Below are 25903 nucleotides of genomic sequence, written 5' to 3'. Positions count from 1 at the left end.
TTTCAACATTTGAGTTCAGTATAAATTGTTTGCAGCCTCCATGTTTTTTCCCCCCCATTTCAAGTCAAAAGCACATGAACACATCAAGTTTATAACGGTGCATCTCTCCCAGAAAACTAAGTAAAACGTATAGAAACATAACGCTTTTTATAGGTCTTACTTCAACCAAACATTTGTATTAAGTTTGGCTTTGTTGCCTCCTTTGACAGAAAACTAAATATATAACACAGGCTGAAATAAAACCAACTGGTGCTCGATCCAAGTGATCCAATTTTTTTTGCATATATTAAAATATGCAGTCTCAAGAACTCGGACATAGAAGACAAAGTAGTTTCAATGGTAGTTTAATTTTTAACATTCAGGACAAGTATCAATTATCACTCACATCGGAGGTGTTTTATTCTGTTCACAATGAAGAAGGGAACCTTGGGGGACGGGAAGGGAAGAGATCGAAAAAGGCAAATAAAGGGAAGCAACAGGTGAAAGGTCAAATTGTTGTGAGAACCTGACTGGAAGTACAGAAGAGATGGGGTGATGGTGAGAAAGTGAATGGATGGATGGAGAAGGGAAGGATTGGATAGAAGGAACAGAAGGAAGGAAAAACTGTGACATCTACCAACAAGGATAATACTCGTTCGTCTCAAGCCCGGAATAGCACAGCTGTAAATTAACTGTAAAAGTGTGACAATTCTTTGCAGATGTTGTAAACAAAGCAACTATGTATAAACTAAACAATACAGTAGTAGTTACATTATAGTATTTTGCTATGCTTGTAATAATGTTAGTCGTTTATGGGAAGTTTATAAGAAAGACGTTGAAGTTCTTTTTCAGCCGTTCTGTTCTGTGGTACTTTTCACGCGACACAATCCCAGAAGCTCCTTCGACCCAGCAGGTAACTGGGTCGTCACCTTGGAGCTTTCCAGACTGGAGCACTTCTGTCAGTAACTGAACAATGATTGATTTAAACATCCACTGTCGATGTGGATATTTAAACACGTTATCAAAAAGCTATACCGTCAACTTTTTGAGGTAAGTATCCATCTGTCTGTTGGCACCTTAAAGCAGAATCCACCGAATAATCCGACCTGCATCACTTAACACTATCGTACAAGACACTGAACGCATTACAAGTGTATGATGTAATCTTACATTCAATGTGAGGAAATGATTTCTACAACAAACACTTCACAACAAAAGGCACGATTAGGGCTTCTCTTGTTTTTGTTTGCTTTGGGGATATTGACACATTTCATAGAACCCAGCAGAGAGGAATCTTTTAAAGAAGGCCACTGTTACATTTTAATGGTCTGTCAACTGTCACATGTGAACATTCATATACATTTGTGATTTCGCTACATGTTTGGATTTCAAATATCAGCACAAACATCTGTTAAGGCAAAGAGTGTTGACTTTGGTGCAATGGCTTCCACCAGGAAACCACAAGATTAAAAATGACTTCCTGTAGTCACCTGACGAACAAACTGGTTTTTATATCTCAGCAGCTAACACTAACAGACTGTATATGAAGACAGACGACATGACAGCTCCTCAAACGTAAAGCCAAATCATCTTGAGCTCCCCCTAGTGGCTGGCTGTCATATACATCTTGCTTCCTCACAATGTTAGAGGATGGAACAAATGAAAAAGTCAAAGCCAAATAATTTTTCCCCTAATGGTTTCTGTTATTTAAGGGAGTTATCTATCACACAAGAGTATGTTCAAAGGTTATTTGATGCTATATAAACAGGGTGAGACATCGTTATTGACGGCTTGACTGACTCCCGATTGGTTGGCCGTGTGATTGGGCGGGACCTCAATGCCACATCTCCACTCAATGATCACCACTGTACAAACTCTTGCTCCATATAATGTCAAAAATTCAACATAGCGTCACCCACTGGGAGGAAGTGGAGACGTGTCGTCCATCTTTATTTACAGCGTATGGTATTAAGGCAGCATGATTTCTTATAGTGTGAAATGATAATGAGCTCCGAATGAACAGTGAATGTCTTTCAGATTTTCATGTCAAACCTCAAGCGGCTCCAAGTCTGGTGTGCAACAGCCAACTACAGAACAACACAACAAACTGTTAAATCATCTCCGTGGAAAGAGTCTTTTGTGTTTTCTCATACCAAAACTCACAGGTGAGGATGATGTCCGTTATATAGTGAAGCAGGTTAGCCAGGCACAGACAGTTTCCTTTCAGCCTCCGAGAGCGAGGGCAACAAGAGCGCCCCCATGTCCTCACAGTGGAATCAACAGAGGTCTTCTTCTCGTCCTCGTCTCTCAGTGTCCACAGCCTCCCACACATCAGCGCTCACATTAACATCATGCAAATACACTTTGAAAATATAAAATTCATTGGGTTAGGGTATATATTTATATAGATTTACACGTACATATAAATTCATATACTTTTAAGGAATGTTAATCTATCTGGTGGTGTACTCTCTCTTCTTACAAGGTACAAAATAACTTTTTATACTATGTAACACATTATATAATCAACATATTAAAAACAGCTCATCAGTCCTTTTATCATTTTTTAAGCAAAAAAAAAAAATCCTTAATAAAAATAAGTTCTATGTTTTTTCTCACTTATATCTTACAATATATTTTCTCTCTGTCAAATACACGCACACATGTCCCATTTTTGTTTTTCGTTCGTGGTTTTCTCTTGGCGGCAAATCGGCAGCGGTCAAAGTGAATGTGGAAAAAAGAAAATCACATAATGGTGTTGCTCATCGATGCGGAAAGAAATCTCAGAGCGACAGCCTCGTTGACGTGTAGAATTCACAAAATGGCAGCGGTGGGTGTTTGCGAAACAAGACGAACAAGCTGCGGTGCTGTTACAACGGGCACTTGGAGCAGCCACATTCCAGAGCGGTCTCCATTTCCTCCGAGTACGAGGTGCCGTCACTGCAGCGGAAAACCACCTTCCTCCTTCTGCTCTTGGTGACGCCACAGCAAACACCAGGGGGCGCTGCAGCCTGGCAGGACCGGGGACAGTCCATGCGCGGTATCTTGCTGGTGGACGTGCATGTTCTCATGGGGTGGTGGCGCTTCAGCTGCTCCCTCAACATCTCTCCTTGACACGTCAGCTCTGGACGTTGGTGGAAAGGAGAGACGCAGATGAGACTCTGATATAAAATCCTGACGCTCAATAAATCGCAGTGATTTCAATCTTTTTCGTTTATATTATCCCGTCTTACCTGTGTCACAGGTGGTTCCGGTGAACCCGGGCTGACAGTGGCAGATCGGCTCTCCAACCTCTGACACGTGACACTCCCCGTGTCCGCAGCGCTGCCCCCTGCAGGCCAGAGGCTCCTGGCGTCGATCGCAATACTGACCCTGGTATCCTTCACGACATTGACAACTGTAGGACTGACCCTTCGGCACACACGCTCCTTGAACGCATCTGGAGCATGAGGAAGAAGGACGACAGATTAGAGGAGGATGTCAGAATGAATGTGTGTTTGTAACATAATAAAGAAATCAACAATAAAGAGCATTAAAAAAGCATCACAAACATTTTTCATATGCACGTGCAGGTCTACCTGAACCTTTCTGCTCAGTCTGTGTATGTGTGTTTGTGTGTGTGTGTGTGTGTGTGTGTACCTGCTGTTCTGACAGGGGGTTGGTGTTGTCGTCTGCTCGCACAGGGCCCCACTGCGTCCTGGAGGACACTCACATGTCACCCCCATCTCTCCGCCCTCCCTGCACACACCCTGTGCACACACACTGCAGGTATGACACCCTGCGAGGATCCCATCGCCCTGGTGACACAATGAGGGGGGGAGGGTAGGGTCAGTCAACAGCCTTGGAACACTTACAGATATAAACAGTTTAATGTTGCATGAAAGCTACACGTAAGTTCAGGATCAAAACAGTGAGGACATCTGTTCCTTGGGTTTGAACCTCCTGACACTGACTGACGGCTGTTTAACAACTCAGGGTCACAGAGGCGGCTCCTCTCCACATTAAGATCTGTATCAGACTTCCTCTCTCTTGCTGAACCTAACTTTGCTGATATGTTGCTAAGGGGGCACACGCACGGCTAAAGGGTTTCCCCTGTAGAACGTAAATCACCACGTGTGGCTACACAGAATCTCCCGGCCATGTGGTTACCTTGCCCTCGACTCCCTGGGATCGCCCTCCTCCCATGGCTCTGTGATTCAGATCTTGAGGCTCCCCATTGATTCGGACATTGTGGATGCAGCCGTAGAAGGCCTGAGGAGACCGGTCGGGGCCTGGACGTAGACCCAAGGCCACCACTTGAGGAGGAACGCCTGGGAAATGAGGAGCGAGACAGGAAGAGGTGGAAAAACATCGATGAGAATAAAGATAAATTGTTTGGGGTGGAGGGGGAGAACAATGTGGGATTAAAGAATGGGAACTACAGGAAAAGGAGGGGTGAGTATCTCTGGCTTCATTCAGGGTTACAAGATACAATGTTCCAGAGAGAATCCCTCAGCACAGCTCTCACTATTGCACAATAACAATGTTTCTTTCAAGCACTTGAGGAAAAGTTCTCAGAAACACGTCTTCCCATCCTTCGAGGAAAAGTTCAACAAAACATTTCTCCACCACTTATCCACATCTCGTGCTGCGATTTAGTCTGTGTTCATATACAGTGGGCGACTGTATTTGAATGCAGCAGAATTACAAACGTGTTTACGACCACAGGATGTCATTAGAGGGCAGAATATCTGTATGTGCACGTACCTCCAATGTAAAGCTGAGTGTTGTGGTCGACAGACGGCTGTCGGGCCAGCTTGCCCAGGCTCTTGGGGGCTCCATTATCCACCACCAGGCTCAGCGACCGGTTCTGAATCAGCAGCTCCACCATGTGGAAAAGTCCATCGTTCACCGTCTCCACGCTGTCACCAACAGGAACACAGAGAAGAGGAAGGAGAGAGTTTCAGAATGCTTCCTGTCGTGACAAATTACTTTTGACTTCTGCAGCAGATGGGAGAATTAGTGGGGAAAAATCTTGACGGACCAAATTGTAAACGCCAGACACAAAACAGACTCCTGACATTTTCAAGTCAAACTTTCTCCCCTTTGTTTTGTTGTTTTTGTAAATGGACCAAACTAAAGGAATGAAAACTGATCGAAACCTGTGTTGAAATGTTTCTCTGATAAAAACCAGATCGTCTCGGCTCTTTTCTTTTGGGAGAGATTAAATGTGGACCTTGATCCAGGCCATGGTTTCTGAGCATGGGGCCCAGAATGGATCCCTACAGAGCACACGAGTATTCTTATTCTGGTGGATCTGAGCCTCGGGGCGAGACTATATTCAGAACTCTAAATTCACTAGATTCCGTTTAATGGCCAGACTCCTTGAGTTGTAGAAAGAAGTTTTGATAGCAAAGCTCTAATACTCTGAGATAATTGTTGTTTCCACTGAAGAGGAGCTTACAAAGATCCAGGTTCATGACCCTTTGCACCACGTCTGACCCTGGTTACAGTGTGTAAGTGTGTGTGTGCGTGTGTGTTTGTATATAAGAGTGTGAGTCTGAGATTTCCCACTAAGTGGTTTTTGCTGGAGGGGAGACAGACAGCTATAGAGACAGTGGTTTGGCTCGGCCAAAATGGGGAGAGGGCGCATGGGCGAGAGACGGAGTGGGAAAGAGAGGTGGATGGTGGGGGGGGGGGGGGGGGGGGGGGTTGACTGTGCCTCCGTTCACCCAAGTTCTTCCTTCCTTCCCGCCGACCCGCAGAAAACAAGCAAAACATCAAAAAAGACAAAAGAACAAGTGAAGCCACTCTTTCCGTTGGTGGTCTGCTCCAGACTCCCACAGATAAACACACAGACAATACAGCCTCTTGTCTGCAGCCGCTCGACGGCTAAACGAGCTGAGGAGCCTCGAGTCGGCTCTGACTGACAGCTGTTTACAGAGTGATCGGATTACAGTGATGTTACATTAACAGCCAATGGAGCAGGATTGTGAGTTCTGGAGGCGGGCCAAAGGGACTGACTACAGACGTGGAACAACGAGGAGCAGAAAAGGAGTAAAATAGGAAAGAGGAAGAACTGATCATAAGGAAATTATGTGTATATAAAGTGATTATATAACTTTTAAGGTTTTGAATTGGTGGAACCTTCTGTGGACGGGTTTACACCACAAAGAAAAACATTAAAAAAAGCTTTTTATTGTTTAACGTGAAGCCTCCAGCTTCTGCAGGGAGTGAACATGTTCTCCCGGACATCAGCGTAGTGCTGCATTTATCTGGTGGTTTCAAGAGCTGCTACTTCATGGTCGACCCGACAGACACACAAACATGGTTTCCATTAGGAGCCATGTAATCTAATAACGCTCCCTAACAGGCCGGCTGCATCGACGCTGGATGATAGTCTGAACAATTCAACCTCTCCTTCCTCCTCTTCATGTTTCCTCTTTATTCCATCGCTTTCCTTTTCTCCCATCCTTCTCTTCTTTCCCTCACTTATGCACTTCCTGCTGCTCATCTTCTTTGTCCTCCCTGGTTTCTCCTCATCTTTTCTTATTCTCTGCTCTCTACTCCTCTCCCTCCCTGACACCGTCCAACAGTTATTTCTACTCCTGTTTCGCTCCTGAAGGTTCTCAGCTTTCATCCCAGAAGCTCTTCACCCCCTTTACAATTCGGTCAAGTGTCTGGAAAGTTAAATAAAACAAGCAGCTCACACAGCTGAAGACATTCTCAAAGATATGTTTTTGCACGGTTTTTGCCACACACGCACACACACACCAACCCCCCCCCCCCCCCCCCCCACACACACACACACCAACACACACCAACCATTGAACCTGCTGTGAGACTACAGCTCCACTAGGTGGCAGTAGATGACAAATGAACAGTGCATGAGCGTAGGTGTGTGTGTGCATGTGTGTGTGTGTGCAACCTTTGCATGATTGTAGGTTTAAATACATATATATATATAAGTATGCTCTTCATCAACACCAGTGTGAATATATATTTAAGGGTTTACACTTTTTTAAATTAACAATTATAGTATACATGTGTGTGTGTGTGTGTGTGTGTGTGTGTGTGTGTGTGTGTGTGTGTGTGTGCTTGTTTCAGGCTCTTTGAAGCAGTTGGCTGTGTTAGTATCGTGTATTAGTAAAAAAAAGCCCATTATGGAATTTCATTAAAAACAAACAAACGGCCGTGGCTGATTTCAGCAGCCTCTCTCTCTCTCCCTCTCCCTCTCTCTCTCTCCTACTCCCCCTGCGTTCAGCCAAACCCACAAGGGACGACAATTTCCTGTCAGTCCAGAATCATACACACACACACACACAAACACACACACACACATATATATATATAAATAAACTTGGCTAAAAACAATTTCCTAAAACTAAAACCTGGCCTTTTTTTATTTTCTATATTAAAGGATCAAATTCAAACCAGAAGTAATTACAGGTCATTGACTTTATCTCAAACTGCCCCCCCCCCCCCCCCCCGAAACAACGGCACAGATCCACTTACACTGCTAAATCCAATAAGGCAACGCCATCATTTAGTTACAATGTTTTTAAACCACATTTGAGGCCCGTGTGTGTACGTGCACACATGGATGAGTCTGATTGTGTGTTTGTGCATGTGTATGTGGCTTTGTTTTTATGAGATCATGCACATGTGTTCATACAACATACATTTATGTGTGTCCGTCCATTAGCGTTGATATGTTTGAATCAGTATTTCAGATATTTACTAGTGTGTGTGTTTATGCTTGTATGTGCGGAACAGACCGAACTGATTAGAGTGATGTTCAGCAGACCGGCATCCCGGTCCCAGATTGCTGTGGTAACCTCAATTAGTCCGTGCTGAGACGGCCGCTACTGAAAACTGTGCCCCTTCACCGTTTAGCCTCTTTTCCTTCTTGAAACCTGAGCGGGCAGTTTGAATGAAATTTGTGTTTTTCGGGAGCAGCTCTGTGTTTTTGATGTCGGGCTTCAGATACATAAGAGCTTGTTGTTTCAGGAAGAGAAGGTTTCAATATCAAAATCTTTGAATTCCCTCTGAACTTTTTAAAGGTTGTAACCACAGACCGTTTGTTGAGAGCCACATTACAGCCAAATGAGAACTCTGCTAGTATAACTGCTGTTCTGTTGTATAGATGTTATAGTCAAGTTTGTTAGCAACACAACTGGCATTTAAAGATGCAAAATACAACACTGATATTATGATTATGATTAATATTCAATACCTCTGCCAAGGAGTTTAAGCAATTCTTTTCCTTTCTTTTGTTTTCCTTTGTTTGTTGGTTGGTTTGTTGTGGGCGGCTGTGGCTCAGGAGATCGAGTGGGTTCGATCCCCGGCTCCCCTCGTTCCGCATGCCGAAGTGTCCTTGGGCAAGACACTGAACCCCAAATTGCCCCTGATGGCTTTGTGTGAGTGATGTGTGGTAGAGAGAGGGCTGCACATATAGCTGCACAGAATGGGTGAATGGCCAAACTGTACTGCAAAGTCCGAACTGCAAAAGCTTTATATAAATACAGACCATTAGTTTTTTATGAGAAAATTAATCAACGGATTTGCACAAATCTTGGTGGAAGGATGGGACATGGGCCAAGAAAGTTCTTTCTTCCAATGCATGATGATTATTCTTACTTGTTCACCAATTTCCCAAAGAATCATTTGTGGATCTTGATGAATAAAATCAGACGTACCTAGTGAACTTTTAACTGAGTGGGTTTGATTTGCTGCAGCTTGATTGAATTGGCCTGTTGGGACTTAGCAGACGTAAGAGCTCTACTCACAGACTGAGTATCTTTCAAATGTTGAATGAATTATTTGGCCCTTGAACTCACACAATGTCGAGTGAAACAGAAAGAAGTTACTTTGATTGGTACGTTCATTACAACATGTGTTTCTCCTGATTTCTCTCTTTTTTGGAATCATCTCTTCCTCTTTCCATTCTTTCCAACACCACTCCCATGTTCATCTTCCTCAGTCCAACCATCCATCTCCATCCCTCCTCACCCAACTTCTGTCTCTTCTCTGTCTCCTCTCTCTTCACTGCATCCATTGCTTCCCACGGTCCGCCTTTCTTTATCATCCTCCTTTCATGTACCCATCCATCCCTGCATCCCCCCTGTCACTCGCTGATGAATAACAGTAGATCTGCCGTCTTTGACCCGATGGGAGACTATATGGCATTTAACAAAGGGCAGCACATTAATACACAACAAACACACATTCCAACCCCCCATAACGCATGCGAGCACGCAGACACACACATACGCACACACACAGTGCATGTTAACCTTTCATCTTTTGCTATTATGTGCACAGTGTAAGACTTGTACTATCACTCTCATCCCATTCCTCTTCTTTCTTCTTTCTTCAACCACATCCACACATTTAATGCATGTTTCTCATTACGATTCCTTCTGGTTTAAACCTCTGGACCTTTACGTCCACCCTGCTGACATCTTTCCTCCTCTATCGCGCCATCTTCTTTTGGTCTGTTTTCTTACCCAATTGTCTGTTTCACAGTGGGTCATACCTCCTGTCTGGATGTGATCTGGGCGGGTTTGCTTGTATCTAAAGTGTATTTAGGCATTGTTTCCTTGCAGAGCACGTTTATGTATATGTGTATACCTGGGTCTACGTGTATAAGCTGCAGGCTTCTTTCACAAGCTCTATGTCTCTCTTTTATAGCACTAACATAAACGTATCGAGGGAAGAGTTTCACCTGAAAAGCTCAATGCCTATTAGTGCTTTTTTACAAGTGGGTCCTTATACTTGGGTGAGCTAACGCACATTCCTGCCAATGGTTGCAAACCATTCCAGTGATCTACAGGTGGTTGTAAGGTGCCAAGAAATGCAACGATGAACTAGCTAGGGCTGTAAAGCGGGAGACTGCGTGATGAATGTAAATAACGCAGGATTTAAATTACTTTGCAAATGACTTATATGAGACTCTCTACGTTTAAGAGAGTGCTTTACACTTTTCCTTTTTCTTTTAAGAGCCTTGGTGCCGTGGTGGCAGCTGATCCTGGATTATGATGAACAACTAATTTGTTTAGATATACAATGATTCCCCGGGGGACCTTTCTTAAGCAGCAGTGGCCGGATGTCGCACCTTTGCAGAGATTGTTAAGCCCTATGAGAAAAAAATTGTGATTTGAGAATGTGGGCAATACATATTCACAAGCATTAGTTTTACTGTTGCGTGTATTGGTCTCGGCAGGACTGCCGCATTTCAGCTCGCTGGGAAAAAATGGCATGAACACAGCGCCCTCTCTGCCTCTCGGGTTTCTTCACAAGATAACTAAAGCAGGGGTCGCTCAGAAAACCTCCAGGGGACTGGCACTGGTCCCTGGCTCTCCGCTGTACGACAGCAACTGAGCGGACAGGGCCATGTTTTCATGATCTGCCGGGATTGCTGCGCTGTGTTTGTGGTGGTTAAAAGACTTCTCCAATCTGGACAGTGTCAGTTTAATGGAGGTAGGACATTGTGCTGTGAATTACCTCATCATGTGGTTTGAGTCAGTTTGCCATGTATTTCAAATTGAAGGCAGATAAGACAGTCCCTTTGCAATGCTCAGACCCCTGTCGTCAAGAGATGGGACATGCAGAGGGATACATGGAGGCCTGTGGTAAAACGAGTACCAGGTTTGGAGCAGAGCCCTGTCTTCTTCCAGACTGCTAATGCTAAACAAAACATACAGGCAGTGTTTACTTAGCGCATAGCGTTGGGCTCAGACATGGTTGAATTCTGTGGAACTCTGTTTCTGTCTCTGGCTTTAAATCCCACATTTTTCCGTGTCGCTCTTTCTTCTGGACGGTTGTATATATCCCTCTATTGCCCCATTGTCTCCCAGTGTAACCCTGACAAACTAACACGATAATATCTAATTCAATCTTTCCTTTCCAAGCTACTGTGTGTTCTCTCTCTCTTCATCTGTCTTTCTTTTACACTTTCATTTTGTCGGCTTCCCTGTATTTTTCTTAAACTCCGTCTGTCCGTTGGTACGCCCGCCCCCCCCTCCTTCACCAGGCGTGGCCCGTGTCAAGTTAACAAGACCAGACAAGGATAATTCCCTGACTCACTCTGTGGTTTTCTTTTCCCTTCTGTTCTTCCCCCTCTTTCACTCCATCCCTTGCTCCTCTCTCATCCATCCCACCGTTCAACCGTGTCTCGTGGTCTTTTCATTTTGGCGGCTTCTATCCATCTGTTTTAGCCCTCCTGTTTCTCCTCTGGCGGGCAACCTATTCTACCCAGTTATCGCTTTGTCATGTTGAATGCTGCTGCATTCAAGTCTTCTGTCTCTACACGTAGGTCTGTCTCTCATTCTCTGAGTATCAATACATCTCGTCTGCCTCTTCTCTTCTCTCTCCTCTTCAACCTTTTCAACCCAGACCTCCACCCCTCCTCGTCTGTCCCAGTGTCTAATTAGTTTCACCCCATCGTTTCCATTCCTTCATTCTATCCTTCCTCTCAAACCATCGCTTCCTCTTGCCTCTCACCATGTGTCATGTACAGTGAGCACTAGTACTATTCAGCTTAGGGTCATGAGTGGGATAGAGTGGTTTCTACGTTAACAAGAGGAAACATATCGAACTGCAGAAATGGAAAGTGCATAGGCAACAGAATCCTACAGCAGAGTACATGGACTGGACAGGGTGGCAGTTGTTTTTGTGACCTGTAAAACTGTCTTTCTACGCAGATGATCTATTGGTATACATCTGCCCTGCTGGAGTCTCCGTAATCAGGTCATGCTCTCCACCAGCTCCAGGGCTGCAGCTCAGCAGCTGACCCTGAGCTGTAGCCTCCCTGGAGGCGGATAACAGGAAAGACATTCACCTACACATGGTTCAATATGGCCTCAGAGATTATTAAAATACAGCTGAGTGAATACATCAGTTTACAAGAGGACAATGAAGAAAGCAAGCAGAGGTCACATGCACCAACACAAAGCTGCAAACTAAACTAATAACCAGTGGACAGGGTTAGATCAACTCAGGACAACACAAAATATCTGACTTGCCTGTTGAAGGAATGGAACTAAATCAGTTTCTATAACAGCAGAAACATAACCGTGAACTAGCCGATATCATAAACACCTCTGAAACCCTGTTGAATATGTCCATCGCTTTACAACAGCAGCAATATCACCCTACAGGTACAGCCTGATACTGATGGCCGAGTGGACAGCATGTGTGGACGATACACATTAATTTGTGCACACACTAAATTCATCACACAGAACCACATCGTGTCAATTAACTAAATTAAATTCCTTAAGCACACTTAGAAAAAAGTTCAGCAGAATAAACCCCAAAATAAAGCCATTATAGTAACGAATAATTCGATGTATAAATTGTATATGTCTATTTTCCTATACATGTGACTTTTGAAAATACATATTCTGAAAGGATATGTAGACTCATATGTAAATGATCTATTGCAGAAAGAGTCAGGACCTTGAAATACTAAACTGTGGCTTCAAAATTATTCTTCCACAGCTACTTGCAGGATTTGTAATATGAGGTAATGTCCTAATCCCACAGTCAAATTTGTTACGAGCAGACATCATCATCAGACGCAGTACGGTTAACAGCCCCCCCTCCTCTTCCTGTGACCTTGTCTCTACCCACGGGGACAAGAGAAGAGAGCCGAGCCAGAACCACAAAGCCAGACATCACAATCTGACAAAATCACTGACTGAAATATATAAAAGGAAGAAAGTAGAGCAAAAGAAAAAGAAATAAACTCGTTTCTCCACCTTCCTCTTTCCTCCCTTTCTTCCTTAATTCCTTTAATTACACTAACATATGTCTCGCTCCCTCCTCCCTTCCTTCATTTGCAGCTGGCATTATTACACTGACTGCTGTGATCATTCAAAAGTGGTTAAAAAATATCATATCCAATATTTATATAATATTGTAAAATAAATTTTCATACCTTGCTATAACTGCCATAAAAATGAGTCATGGGTCAGGATGACCTCACGCCACGGTTCTGTCATTGCTAGTGTTTCACAGTTATTGGCATCAAATATCCTTCAAACTTGGCCGCTTCCTGTTGCACTTCATAATTTAGCTTTTTCAGGTTGAAGTTTTTTTTTTGTTCCTTTCCGTGTGGGACTACACGCTGGAAGTGAGTTCTCAGCCTTAAACACCTTCCAATAGCTGCCACTGTAAGAAACTGTGGAAACTTCAGTTGTGTTTGGACTGGCACAGTGTTGCCCTCTCGCTGCCTTGTGCAATAAACCTCTCCTCTTCTGTATTACAGTGAAAGATGAGTATGTGAAGGTCTTCCTTGAACACGTGAGGGGACAATCATCTTGCCTATAGTATTTTTGGTCACTGGTCAAATACATGTGGCAGCTAGAGTGGCACTCGAGAGTTCATACCTCCAAGGCCCAACGGTCACCTCATGAAACCACATTTAAAACACTAGATCCAGACTTTTATTTGGATCTGCACCGATTACACACACTCATAAATATCAGTCCCCCAAACATGTCAGGTTTGTTTTTGTCAAGTTCTATGAATTTAAAAAACTTTAAAAAAGTGAAAAGTCATTATTTGAGTAGTTTCTGTGTATTCCTGCTAACTAACAAACAAACATGAAAACATAACCTTGTGAACAGAGAATTGTTGCTGCGGATAAATTAAGTGCAGCTTTGTCTGTGCTGACATTTCAAACTGGCGACATTATGATATTGATTATTATATTATATGTCCCTTCTCACGTCTCTTTCTTTAAGCGAGACAGTGCAGACAGAATGTAGAGAGAAAATACGAGCCAATCACCATCAGACCAAGATGGACATGTGCACAGTCTCTCTCATTGTTTCTGTTTTTCAGAAACAAGCGGTTTTGTGAGGTGTGTTAGAAAGAATTTTGTTGAGTTATTATATACAGGGTTTTTTTACGAGCTGAGAGACGTCCATGACCCCTCTGGCTCATGAATCTGTTCTAAGGTCTCCTCAGCAACAACACAGACTTTGTGTGAAAATAAGCTTGTTCATCTTATTTTCTGAAATAAGCAACTTTTGAGTTATTTGTGATTGTTATCAGACCTCTGCTCCAAATATATGGAGGGTTAGATTTTTTTATTGTAATGGTTTCACCTCTAACAGAGACGTGGATCAGATGCTGAGTCGTCTCAGACACTGTTCACAATGAGGAAGATGTGAAGAAAAACAAACTCATTCCAGTGTTTGATCTTCATCCACATTCAAACAGTGTTTCCAGTCACTGAAACTGAGATTCTTACTAATGTCTAGCAAAGTGCAGATTTAGCTTGTTTGAGCGATTGACATTATTTTTGTGTTCTCGTTTGGACGGAGAAAGTTTGTATAATGAAGGTTGTGTGGATTAGTTAATGAAGAGGATGAGAATGAGATGAGAGAATTATTGACTCTGTGCCTTGTTTGTGTGCTTGACTACTATTTTTGAGTTTTTCCCACATATTGAACGGTTATTATTTAAAGTTGTTTTTCTTGTATATTTATAAAGTAACACAACTATTTATGTTGCATAAAGACCATTAAAGTAAATATGAGGGACAACTAAAAACATAATCATGAGTTGATTACTTTTTCCATTAGTGTCTGATTAACTCACAAACTATTCATTTGGAGCAATGAACTTTGTTGGATGTATAATAAACAAGACTCACAGTGAGTGAACAAGCTTTTGTTTGCAGTGTTTGATCGTCTTCTGTAGGATTCTGTCAAGGACACGACTGTCTGGACTGGATTGTAAAGGAAGTTCATGTTTGTTTGTTGAGGGAGGTGCTCAGATATGGATCTGAAACTCTCAGTGTGTGTGTGTGTGTGTGTGTGGGAAGGAAAACGCTGAGTGGATTTATGTTCAAATCAGCACCCACTGAAATGTCCTCAAATAACTGTGTAAAGAAACCTGTGATCCCTGGGCCCTTTGCTTGTTGGTGAGAAGTGTGTGTACTCTGTATTCTGAAGAGCTCTTGTGCTTCCCTGAGCCTCTGTAACAAACTTGTGAATGCTATATAACTAAATTAACTGTGTGTGTGTGTATAAATACTGTGGTGCCTACCTGTACACTGTGGTTGGTGGGTAGTTGGCGATGTCGTAGATGAGTCGGATGTGTCCCTGGTAAAGCTCCAGTGCCAGAGGGTCGTGGTCCTCCTTATACAACAGAATACCGTTGTCTTTATCCGTGGCCACCTGGAGACAAAGTCAGATGAGAAATAAAGATTGAATAAATTAAATTGTCCAGGTCAGATGTGTTCACAACAACAGAACCATTCCAGGAAAATCTGAACATTCAGGCAAGGGTGGTGTCTGTGAAGAGCACGGAGGAGGCAGGACATGATGTATAAATTACTCGGGAGCTGGCAGGAAAAACTGCAGAGAACGTTTGGAGCCTTGCACTCTGGTGTTTTCATGAAAATAATATTCAAGTGCAGGTCTGACAGCAGCTTCACTGACGACCATTGTTACAAATAACAAAAACCCGCTTGTTGTAGAAGCCTTAAAACCCAGATGGCATGTTTTGTCTAATGCCCTGCTCCGCTTCTTTACCGTTGGTTGTGGTAACGTTGTGATGATTGTTTGACTTCACATGTTGCCAAGCTACATAGCTGGCAATGAGTCGACGTAGCTTTAAATCAAAGAGCAATACAAACCTGCTTTTGATTCAAGATGGAAACACAAACCGCTGCATATAGGAAAATGTGGAGAAAATGTAAATTCTGCCTCACGCGCCCCTAAACAGGGTCACTCGCTCCTCCCTCCCACACGGGCACACTTGCCATGTCCCACTTACTTGTGTGCTCTGCTAAGAGCTAACTAACTAGCAAGTGGAAATGGGGCCAAGGGGCCAAGCACTTAACACTCCGGCTTCAGTGGAGCACAGCCGAGTCAACACCTCCTAACAAGCTGCTGGAGAGAATAAGAGGCCGAGAGGACAAGACGAGGGAGAAGAGTAGAAATCAAAAGAGAGAGAGAGAGAGAGGGAGGGAAGGGAGATGGAAGGAGAGACAGATTCAGAGAAGTGGGTGAAGATAGAACTGGGCAGACTGAAAGAAGTGTGAAAAAAACATACAGTGATTTATGAAGTGCCGTGGCCCTTTTTCATTTTCTCTCTCCTGCCTCTCAGTCGGGGCCTCTTGGTCGAGCTTTAACAGCCTTGGCACTGACATTGAAAGCTCCTGGCAGGAGCGCAGACACACACACACACACATACACTCGCCCTCACACAGGTCCAAACAGGTGGTAAATATCAATTAGCCTGCCCTCCTTTTCCAGTTTCTCTTTCACCCACTTACTTTTTCATTTCCTAATGGAAAAATATATGTCTCTATAAGAACGTGACTCTCAGGTGTCCAAAACTTATAATCTGTATAAGGGAGCATGCAAGTGTGTATGTGTGTGTTTGTGTGTGTGTGTGTCTGTTTGTAACATGGAAAGGGTGTAGCAGATGTTTGCTTTGCTTCGTCGGCACTAAGTCGTGCAACTCTATAGGCTTGAATTGAGCGACTTATAGATCTATTTTAAACAGAACCAAATCCTTTTCCATGTAGCGCTGCAGAATATGGATTTGTGCGTTCAAACCTCCAGCCGCACTGTGCAAGGTAACACTTCAGGCAGGATATGAAGGTGGTTTGTACTCAGAGTCGGTAGTTCTTGTTATTGCTGTATGGAAATTAGGTTTTTACCATTTAAAACTTTAAGCACAACCGTACCTGTAAGGAGATATGTGCGTTGGGGCGAAGCTTCACGCCGGGCAGCTCCACGTACCCATCGCGACCCAGGAAGTGAGCGGTGGCCAACTTGTCACATTTGCTGCCATAGAAACCTGGCATGCAGCGGCAGACAGGCTCCCCGGAAACCAGCAGGCACTGGGCACTGTTCTGGCAGTCTGAGTGGTCACAGGGGCTGGTCTGCAGCAAGATCATTGGTGGAGGGTTCTCACAGAACAGCCCGCTGAGGGGGGAGGAGGTTAAACAGAAGATCACTTATTTATTGAGCTTTAATTGGCCAGTTTGTTGTTTCGGTAGCTTCTGATAAAAAGTTGCTAAGTACTTGTTCTGCATTTTGCCTAATTGGGCTACATGTAGACACTGGATGCACAATATGAGGGAATAACACAAGTTTTATCAGCAACATAAGATTAAACAGCAACTGGTTTTCCCCTGGATCTTCTTGCATCTATAAAATCCAGAATTTCTTCATTTTTACCCGTGCAATATCTTTTACTATCTTTCCTTCTGTCTTCATTTCCAGCATAAATTTCCTCTGTCTATTTCTCTCTCAGTACACAGTGTAATTAACCACACACACACACAGGCAGAAGGTCCAGACAGTCAAGTGTCTGATTATGAAGCACCATCTGCATCTCCTTCAAGCCTGGTGCCCTGCTGTGATTTGTTTCCATGGCTCTCACCTGAATCCCTCTTTACAGACGCAGGTGTAGCCGTTGACAGCGTCGACACACTCCGCTCCGTGCTGACACTTATTCTCCAGACAATCGTTATAGTCCTGATCGCAGTTTAGGCCCACGTATCCCGGCAAACAGTCGCACCTACAGTGACACGGAAACATGAATGGCTTAAATGTGTGTGTCGGTAATCGGCTTAGGTTCGTGATTACAGATGTTTTGAAGAGGTGACAGGTTAAAGTCCTTTTCCACAGCCCATGTGTTCAGTCACATCTGTCTCTTGCTGTAGTGCTCTAGGGCAGGATACCAAGGAGGTTATGTTTTCACCTGTGTGTGTCTGTTTGTTGGTTTGTTTGTCAGCAGGATGATGAAAAAACACTAAATAGATTCCCAGGAAACTTGGTGGAAGGATGAGAAACTGGCCAAGAAAGAACCCAAAACAATAAGATACGGATTGGGACAAAGGAGTGAATCTAATTTTGCACGTAACATTGTAAAATAAAGCCTTTTTGATATTTTCAACCTCCCAGAGAATAAATCATTGATCTTGATCCAAATAATCAGGCATAACAAGGAGATTGATATCTATGGGTGAATTTAAGGGGACTGTTTGGCCTTGTGAGGGTCAGTCTAGTTACCTCTGCCAAAACTTGGTGGATTTCACTTTTCACAGGCCACATGTACAAGGCTTATGACTGTATCATTGCTATATGAGGTATGTAGTCAATATGGTTTGTATTAAAGTGTCTCACCGTCCTCCTCAGTGATGTGTTTATGTGCGTCTGTCTCGATGTGTATTTTTCTGACGATGGCCTTGTTTAACAAAGATCACTAAGATTCCCTTTGGTTTCAAAGAGTCAGCTTTTAACTCTATGACCCGACTGTTCCTGTCACTTTGTCGTCACTTTCAACTCTTTGACCTCTGACCCTTTTAAGCACCGACCTCCTTTGGAGCTGTCACTCACCTGTAACTGCGGCCGACATGGACGCACTTTGAGTCATGCTGACAGGGGTCAAAACCATGGAGACAGGGGTCAACTACCTCCTCGCAGAGATCACCTGGTGACAGAGGAAGAGAAATGCATTCCTTTCAGTTTAAAGACAGTCATCATGGAATGTAAAGAAACAGGATTGAGTGTGTGTGTGTGTGGGGGGAACACACACACACAGACACACAGTTCTGGCTGGAGTTGGTCAAAGCAGATTGACAAAGGTTAAACACATTTCCATGGTTCTCTCGCTGCTTTAATCTAATCCTAAAGCCCCACCTACCCCCTGTCGGTCTCCATCACCTTCAAATCAAACCAGCCTGACTGTCTGTTTTAGTGTGATTATATAACCAGTATATAATGTTAAAGTTAAGGCAAGTGCACACTTAAAATTGTTAGAATTTGATGATCCCATCAACACAGTGGGGAAGTGTTTCACTCAAAATGTCAATTTTACCATAAAAATAAAGACAATCACAGCTTGGCATTTTAATGGTATGGGCGATTCCCTTGTTGTTGGCAGTGAGCCTCAAACACTGGAAATCTGAATCATATTATATTTGAATATTTGCTCAACAGCAAATCTCTACCAAGGCTATTGCCCTATCTCCTATATCCGCCCCCTCTAGAAAAATGTATGGAACCAAACACAAACTCATAGGCAGAGGCAGATGTTTTAATTTGTGTCTCTCTTTGCTCTATGTACTGTACACTATTAATATATGGTCTCGAGAGAATGAATCCAAATGTTCCTGTGAACTCCTGACCCTGTACCACCAATCAGCAGCAATAGTGAAATTGCACACAAGCTACTTTATCCAAAAGATACTCTGACATTTAATTTGTTGAGCACATTCAGGCACATGACCGTTTTTATTTGTATATAACTCATTTTGGAACAGAGCTCCCCGGTTGTAGAAACCTTATATCAGCTGTTTAAAAGGTCCTGTGACCTTTAATCTTGATTATTCCCTGTGGTGCAAATATGACGTGACAATCCCGGCTGCTGAGCTTGTAGAAAGCAAAGCGGACTGTCCTCTTAATGTGACACCTGATGATTACACCGTGGTTCACTGAGCGGAGCGCAGGTTCAGAGCCAGAGGAACCAGCTGTGTGTGTGTGTGTGTGTGTGTGTGTGTGTGTGTGTGTGTGTTTGCAACAGCTGTATGTGGTAAGGTGGCTGGCAGTGTGTGAGACTTCCTTACGCCAACAACGATAATGACATGGTGTGTGTGCGGGTGAGTGTGTGTGTATATTGACTAAGAGCCAGTGTCAAAGGGGACCAGCAGTGTGTGTGTGTGTTTGTGTGTGTGTGCATGTGTGTGTGAGAGTGTGTCTTAGAGGACACTGTCACACACAGAAAAACTTAACTTTCCAGTCAGCGATTTCGCTTCAACTTGCTGGACTCACCAAGTAAGGTCTCCCTCCTTCTCTCTCCCTCCCTCCCTCCCTCCGCTCTTTATTGGCCTCTTCTTTACCCTTCTCATTGCTTTGTTTATTTATCCCCTCCCCTCTAGTACATATAGCCTCTCTTTGCCATTCTACTGTTGCTCTCGCTCTCTCTGTTCACCTCTCTCTCTCTTTTCACCACTCTCTCTCTCTTGTGATTGCTATTTCAGCCTCCTGTAGGAACAGTTTCAGGTCACTGCGGAGAAGCTGTCCATTACTCAATTACCCTTCAGTATAATGGAAAATATGATTTTGTGTATGTGTATGTGTGTATGTGTGTGCAGCAGAGTGGAGGGACTTGGCTTCTCAGGGGGGCAAAGACTGAGGGCCTCCAAATATCACAGCGTAGAAATAGGTGGTGTGTGTGTGTGTGTGTGTGTGTGTGTGTGTGTGTACCTGTGTAGTTGGGTGGACAGATGCAGGTGTAGTTGTTGACCCCATCGATGCAGGTGGAGTTGTTCTCACAGTCGTTGTCTTCACAGTCGTCTGGGTTCATCTCACAACGAAGGCCTTCAAAACCGGCTGGACACACACAGCTACACACACAAACACAGAATATGTACATTATTAGATGTAGACATGGGCCAGATCAGTGCACACACACACTCCTGCTGCACAACTTATAAATAAAATCCATCAGCAAGAGCTTCCAGCTGCTCAGCTTCACCCCCCCCCCCCCCCCCATCCTTAGGTTCTGCTGTAAGAGCTGAAAAGAAAAACAGTTCCATCTTTATTGCAGCAGGTTTTTTCTCCATTCTGTGCCGAGTCTCACACACCACTGGAGCCGCATCATATCTATATTTAGTGGTACAACAGGAGACACCATTTCAAGCTTCACTTTATAGAAGAAAAACAATTTAACATTGCTTTTGAAAGTTTAAACTACTAGTGCCCCACAATAACCCTCCCTGACCGTCTCTCTGTCTTTTCTGTCAGGGGAACTTTCATTAACGAACTAAAAACAACAAAAACTTTAAATCAAACTCAACACACCCGGAGATAAGAAAGACAAAAAAAGAAGGGCTGAGATTAACTTGGTTTGATGCTGCTGGACACCGCCCACCTGGGGCGCTCAGAAGAAATTATCAAAGCCTCCTGCTCTTTCCTCCCCTCGATTCATCTTCCTTCCTCCTATCACCCTTTTTTTCTTGGCCTCATCTTCTCTCCCCTCGCTTCTCACCACTTTTTTGACTTTAGGTGGTAAACAAGCACAACTAACAGCCCCCTATAACACGCACATATACACACACATACAGACAAAAACGCAGCCCCGGAGTTTTCAAACTAAAATGACTCCAGCAGCGTAACCTAACTTCTCTGCCTTAGCGACTATAAAACTCCAGAGTGAATGCATTTTTAAAACGTGTGGATGTAGCCTTAGTCCTTCTCTAAGCGGATGCTTATTTTACAGCAACGTCAACACAATAAGATAAACAAGGGAATAGTCATTTTAGCCCAAGTGAGTGACAGTTATCAACCCACACAGACACACCATCACTTATTTGTAAAACACTCTGTTCCTCCCACTTCCCTCACACCTGTTAAACCCATTCCCCCCCCTCTGCTCCTTCTTCGTGTCTTTTGTTTCACTCTCTCTTTTCTAATCTAACTTTGGTGCCACGCAGACTTTTTCTCACACAAACACTTACCTCACTCCCTCACTCCCTCCTCCCACACTGTATATGAAAGTCATTGGTTACCCCCACCCAGTCTGTCTGCTGGTTTGCAGAGGCTAAATCTAAAGGCTGCATGAAATAAAATGTTGACCCCAAGGGGCAAAAACAAACCAAGATCCGGAGAGTCAGTGACGTTGTTGTGGGTAATATATGAGCAAACATGTGGGATTTATATTCATCTAACAGACACAAATCAACATGAGCATCCCTTTGAGTCTGAGTCCAAGACCCAGTCTCTCTTTTACACCCAGCAAGGAGGTAATGGGGCCATTTGATAGCAGGTTGGTTGATTTATTTATTTATTTATTATTTATTTGTGAGCTTACGAAAAGACGGTTGAATACATTTCCATGAAACTTAGTGGAAGGATGTGTTTAGATTAGCTGTTGATTTGTTTTTTAACATTTTAATGTAACATTTGAGTTTTTTTTACCAATTAGAGTAAATGGTTTGACACAGTTTAGAGCTGGAGGGGAAATAATATAATATTAAAGAGAATATGAAGATTAAAATTGCATCACAAAGAGATTTCCATCTTTACTGACGGATACAGTTATGCCTGTTTCATATTTTTGTCTCAGCGCGGACCAACCCCCAAATAACTGAGGAAACATATATTTACCCTTTTCTGCCCAAATTAAATGAAATTATGATGCACTTTGGGTCTGTCTGAACTTTTCACTAAATCACCAATTCATTGAATTTTGAGTTTATAAATATTATCTCTTCTACAGTTGTGGCTGCTACTGGAAAAAAGTGAAGAAAGAAAAGACAAGAAAAAGGAATGCACAGGAGGGACAAAGACAAAGTGTTCTCATGAGGGACAAAAGAGAAATAAAACTAAATGAGAAGAGCCCTGGCATCACTGACGGGGTCAGAAAGCTCTGCTCCACCAATCACGGCCCAGTTCTGACATTTAAAGTGGAGTTTGACAAATGGGTCTCTGCCAAGAGCTGGGGCTAATTGGACTTATTGAATATCTCCTACTGATTATAGAACATGTAAAATGTCAAAGGGCACAGGTGTCCCTCGCTTCCAGCGTGTCTCTCTGAGGGCACAAATATCTACCCGTGTTACTATTAACATTAAGAGAAGACCTGCAAAGGGTAAAGAGACTCGTAATTGCATTTCCATGTAGGACGGTAAAGGCCAGACGCATATGAAAGCCGTTCAAATGGCAAAGGCTGGAGCAAGAGACAAACCTGCTCACGATACTGCTAATACCATTTTCATTTCATTCAAAGTGTCTGTTCCTCATGAGGCTGAGACGAAGAGGGACTTTTTGACGAGATGCTGACTACACTGGCAGACACAATCGAACGAGCCACAGACAAATGCATGTACTAGTATGAGCAGTTATAACAAGTGCAGACTGAATTTTAATATAATCTTGCAATAACACCACCAAGGCTGCCTCCTTGGCCTTCAAAGAGTTTTTGTAATGGGTGTAAAATAGCGTATTAAATGTGGTTGGCTTTAATTTAACAGATAAAATGTCTTTGTGTATTAAATCAAAATGTCGTACTTGGCAACATACAATCTGTTTTTAATTTATCGCACTTCTAAACAACTGGTTTTTACTACTTTGGTCTGTGGCCTTCCACCAGTTATATTTTGTCTTTTGGCATTTGTTTTTCCAAAGTAATTTTGACGCCCTTGTTTTAGTTTCTCGGTTAAAAAGGGATTAGTCATCAGATCACAGAGCGGGGGAATTAACTGTATAAATATTTCAGGCCAAGGTCAAGGTTCCTTTCACAAATCTATGAAGCATTCACTGTGTTTTCAAGCTGTCAGATTCTGCACAAAATGCAACAGTAGCCTAGAGGTGTGAAAAACAAGTTTGAGATCCTGGGTCAGCTGGGAATAGGTGGAAAGTGCAGGAAAGCAAATGAGAGAAGCTCTGCTCTCCACTCACTCAACAACTGCCACTGAGACAGTCTTGACCCACACATCTCCGGTGGAGCCGCTCCGAAGCAAGGAGTCAAACACTGGGATTGTGTTGGGCAGCTCCCAGGTGTGAACGTGTGAAACCGTGTGAATGTGAAGCAGCTACTTCCTGCAGTGGAGCGAGTGTGTTCTGCAAACTTTCCCTGGATAAATATAGCAATGCAGTGAACTCAGAATCTGTTGATGTCCTCTGAACTCATGTGAAGGCTTTATTCGATTATGAAGTTCACATTAATTGCTAATAGAATATTGATATTCCTGTTTAGAAGTTATAGAACATTATGACTCATGTCCACATAACATCCACTTCGTCAGAATTTTACAACCTCAAACTAAAGAAGTTTTAAACCCTCTGAGTGTATTAATCCACACAAAACAGTGAGAGATTCAGTATAAGTACTTGTAAATATATATATTTAACGTTCATGTCATAATTTCTTCTTTAAAGTCACACTTCTTGTTACAGAAGGTTCAATGAAGGAAAGCCACAGTAGCTGAGCCCAATGTACACAGAGCTTTTTGTTCATACATACTCCTCAAACAACAAAATGCAGGTAGAGCTCAGAATCACCTTCACATGACTCATTAAAACACGTGTAGCTTACGAAAACAGTGTGTGCAGAACCAGTGACGTGAATAATGACAGGAGTTCAAAGTTTCCTCTTTAAACTGTTGAGGGGGTCAGAGAGGGCACAGGGATTTAATGAGCAGCCCGGATAGGGGTTTCCTCCTTTGAAATGTCCCCTCTTTTCCTGTCTAACCCCAAAGCTCCCCCCCCCCCCCCGGCAACACACACATAAGACGGAAAACACATCATAAGGTCACAGCGAGTTCTTATCACTGGGTAATGCATTGTCCAGTGGAGCAGGACTGTCCGCTCTAATCACGGCGTCTACAATTCTGGGGGCTGAGTGAGGTTAATTTACCTTTCAGATGAGAATACATGGTAAGCTGTTTAAAACGCAGCCACTAATAGAGACAGGGGCGACGGTGGAGAAAGGGCAATGAGATTTGACCCACAGCCTCGATGGATTCCCAAAGGACTTCTTTGAAATGACTCCTAGTTTTGATCTATCCTTCTGAGCCAGCTACAGGCAATATGTGGACTGAATAATGGTTGTGCTGCTGGTTTCAAAAAGAAAAAGTTAGTCTGTGGGAAAACGGCAGATTGCTGCTGTGTTTGAAGCTGAAATACACAACAGACCAAGTTGGAAATGCACTTTTCAAGTCTTAGCTACCACTCAAACACTGAAGCCACATTGACTCATTCACACACACACAGCGCTTTTCCTATCCTTTTAAAATGCTGTCTGGAGGAGCCAGGGATCGAACCCGTGCACCTCTGTTTAGTGGAAGACCCGCTCTACCTCCTGAGCCGCAGCCGCCCACTAGTTAACTGATATATTGTCGTACCTGAAGTGGTCTTCCTGGCCAGGCTGAATGTGGCAGGTTCCTCCGTTCGAGCAGGGGAAACTAATGCAGGCGTTGATGGGTATTTCACAGTTTAGACCCTGGAGGAGAAGAGAAGACAAGGCGAAGGAAAGACGTTAATGAGTGAAGGCAGGGATTTTCTTTTTACTCTGCCCCTTCACGACTAAAATAAAAAAAGTATTTTACGGAGTCTCGCTGATGCAGTGGTTATGGATGAGGGAGATGATTCCTCCCTCTGGCTCACTATTACACTCTCCTCTCCCTTCATGGTGTTCATTGCCTTTAACAGGGACGTGCAACAAGCAGCAGCAGTAATAAGCCGCTTGCTAATGATGGAAAAGAAGTCTTACCAGGTGGTGCAGGAGTAAAAGAGCTCGCCCACTACCACAGGCACTGAATACAGTTAGCATTCCTTCTGGGGTCAGAAGCTGATGAGGAATATTACCAACAATTATGTATATTATTTCATATTTTCAACCAAGACAGAGCTCCCTCCTGTTAAATTATATTCAAATAAACTGTAAATATGATATGATGACAAATATTGTGTATTATTGTTTTACAAGTTGAGAAGCTGAGGTTGTTATTTTTCCATTGTAATTAAAAGTAAAATCTTTCAGCTTTGGGTCCCAGATCTTTGAATATGTTTTCTGCAGTGGAAGAAAATAGCCCGAAGAGAGATCCGGGGGTTGAATAAATCTATTCTGGTTGATTAATCTAAAAAAAAAAAAAAGCAGCAATTTACCAATCAATTCATTTCACAGGATTGTTTCTGCTTTTCTTTCACAAATACACACAATGACCTTTACGAACAATCACAAAGGTACATTATGTACACACACACTCTACAGGCACACATGAACGTGTGCCATAGCCAACTTCTTTGATTCATTACTGTTCTAACCACACACACCTGTTTTCTGAATAAACAGCTTTCACTTGGAATCAGAGACACACACTCGCACACACAGACACACAACCACACAGAAACAAGCACACTCACTCCACATCGAACCCTGAGGCTGTTGTTTTAATTTCCAACCA

At 43.2% G+C, this 25903-nt stretch overlaps 1 protein-coding gene across 1 annotated transcript in view; it reads right to left on the bottom strand.

Annotated features, from left to right (window-relative positions):
• Positions 1–328: 328 nt before the first annotated feature.
• Positions 329–25903, bottom strand: part of slit3 (slit homolog 3 (Drosophila)) — a 217199-nt gene continuing 191624 nt past the window's right edge. Inside the window, exons 28-38 of the mRNA XM_062393846.1 lie at positions 24842–24939; positions 20202–20341; positions 18333–18426; positions 17374–17511; positions 16673–16913; positions 15022–15152; positions 4726–4880; positions 4129–4289; positions 3619–3776; positions 3213–3418; positions 329–3103 (exon numbers count right to left, since the gene is read on the bottom strand). Coding sequence (XP_062249830.1) covers positions 2850–3103; positions 3213–3418; positions 3619–3776; positions 4129–4289; positions 4726–4880; positions 15022–15152; positions 16673–16913; positions 17374–17511; positions 18333–18426; positions 20202–20341; positions 24842–24939 — 1776 coding nt within the window. The 3' untranslated portion in view covers positions 329–2849. The remainder of the gene's footprint in view (positions 3104–3212; positions 3419–3618; positions 3777–4128; positions 4290–4725; positions 4881–15021; positions 15153–16672; positions 16914–17373; positions 17512–18332; positions 18427–20201; positions 20342–24841; positions 24940–25903) is intronic.

The sequence above is a fragment of the Platichthys flesus genome, chromosome 8 (genome assembly GCF_949316205.1).
Source record: "Platichthys flesus chromosome 8, fPlaFle2.1, whole genome shotgun sequence".
NCBI lineage: Eukaryota > Metazoa > Chordata > Actinopteri > Pleuronectiformes > Pleuronectidae > Platichthys > Platichthys flesus.
This window is presented reverse-complemented; position numbering and strand designations above follow the sequence as displayed.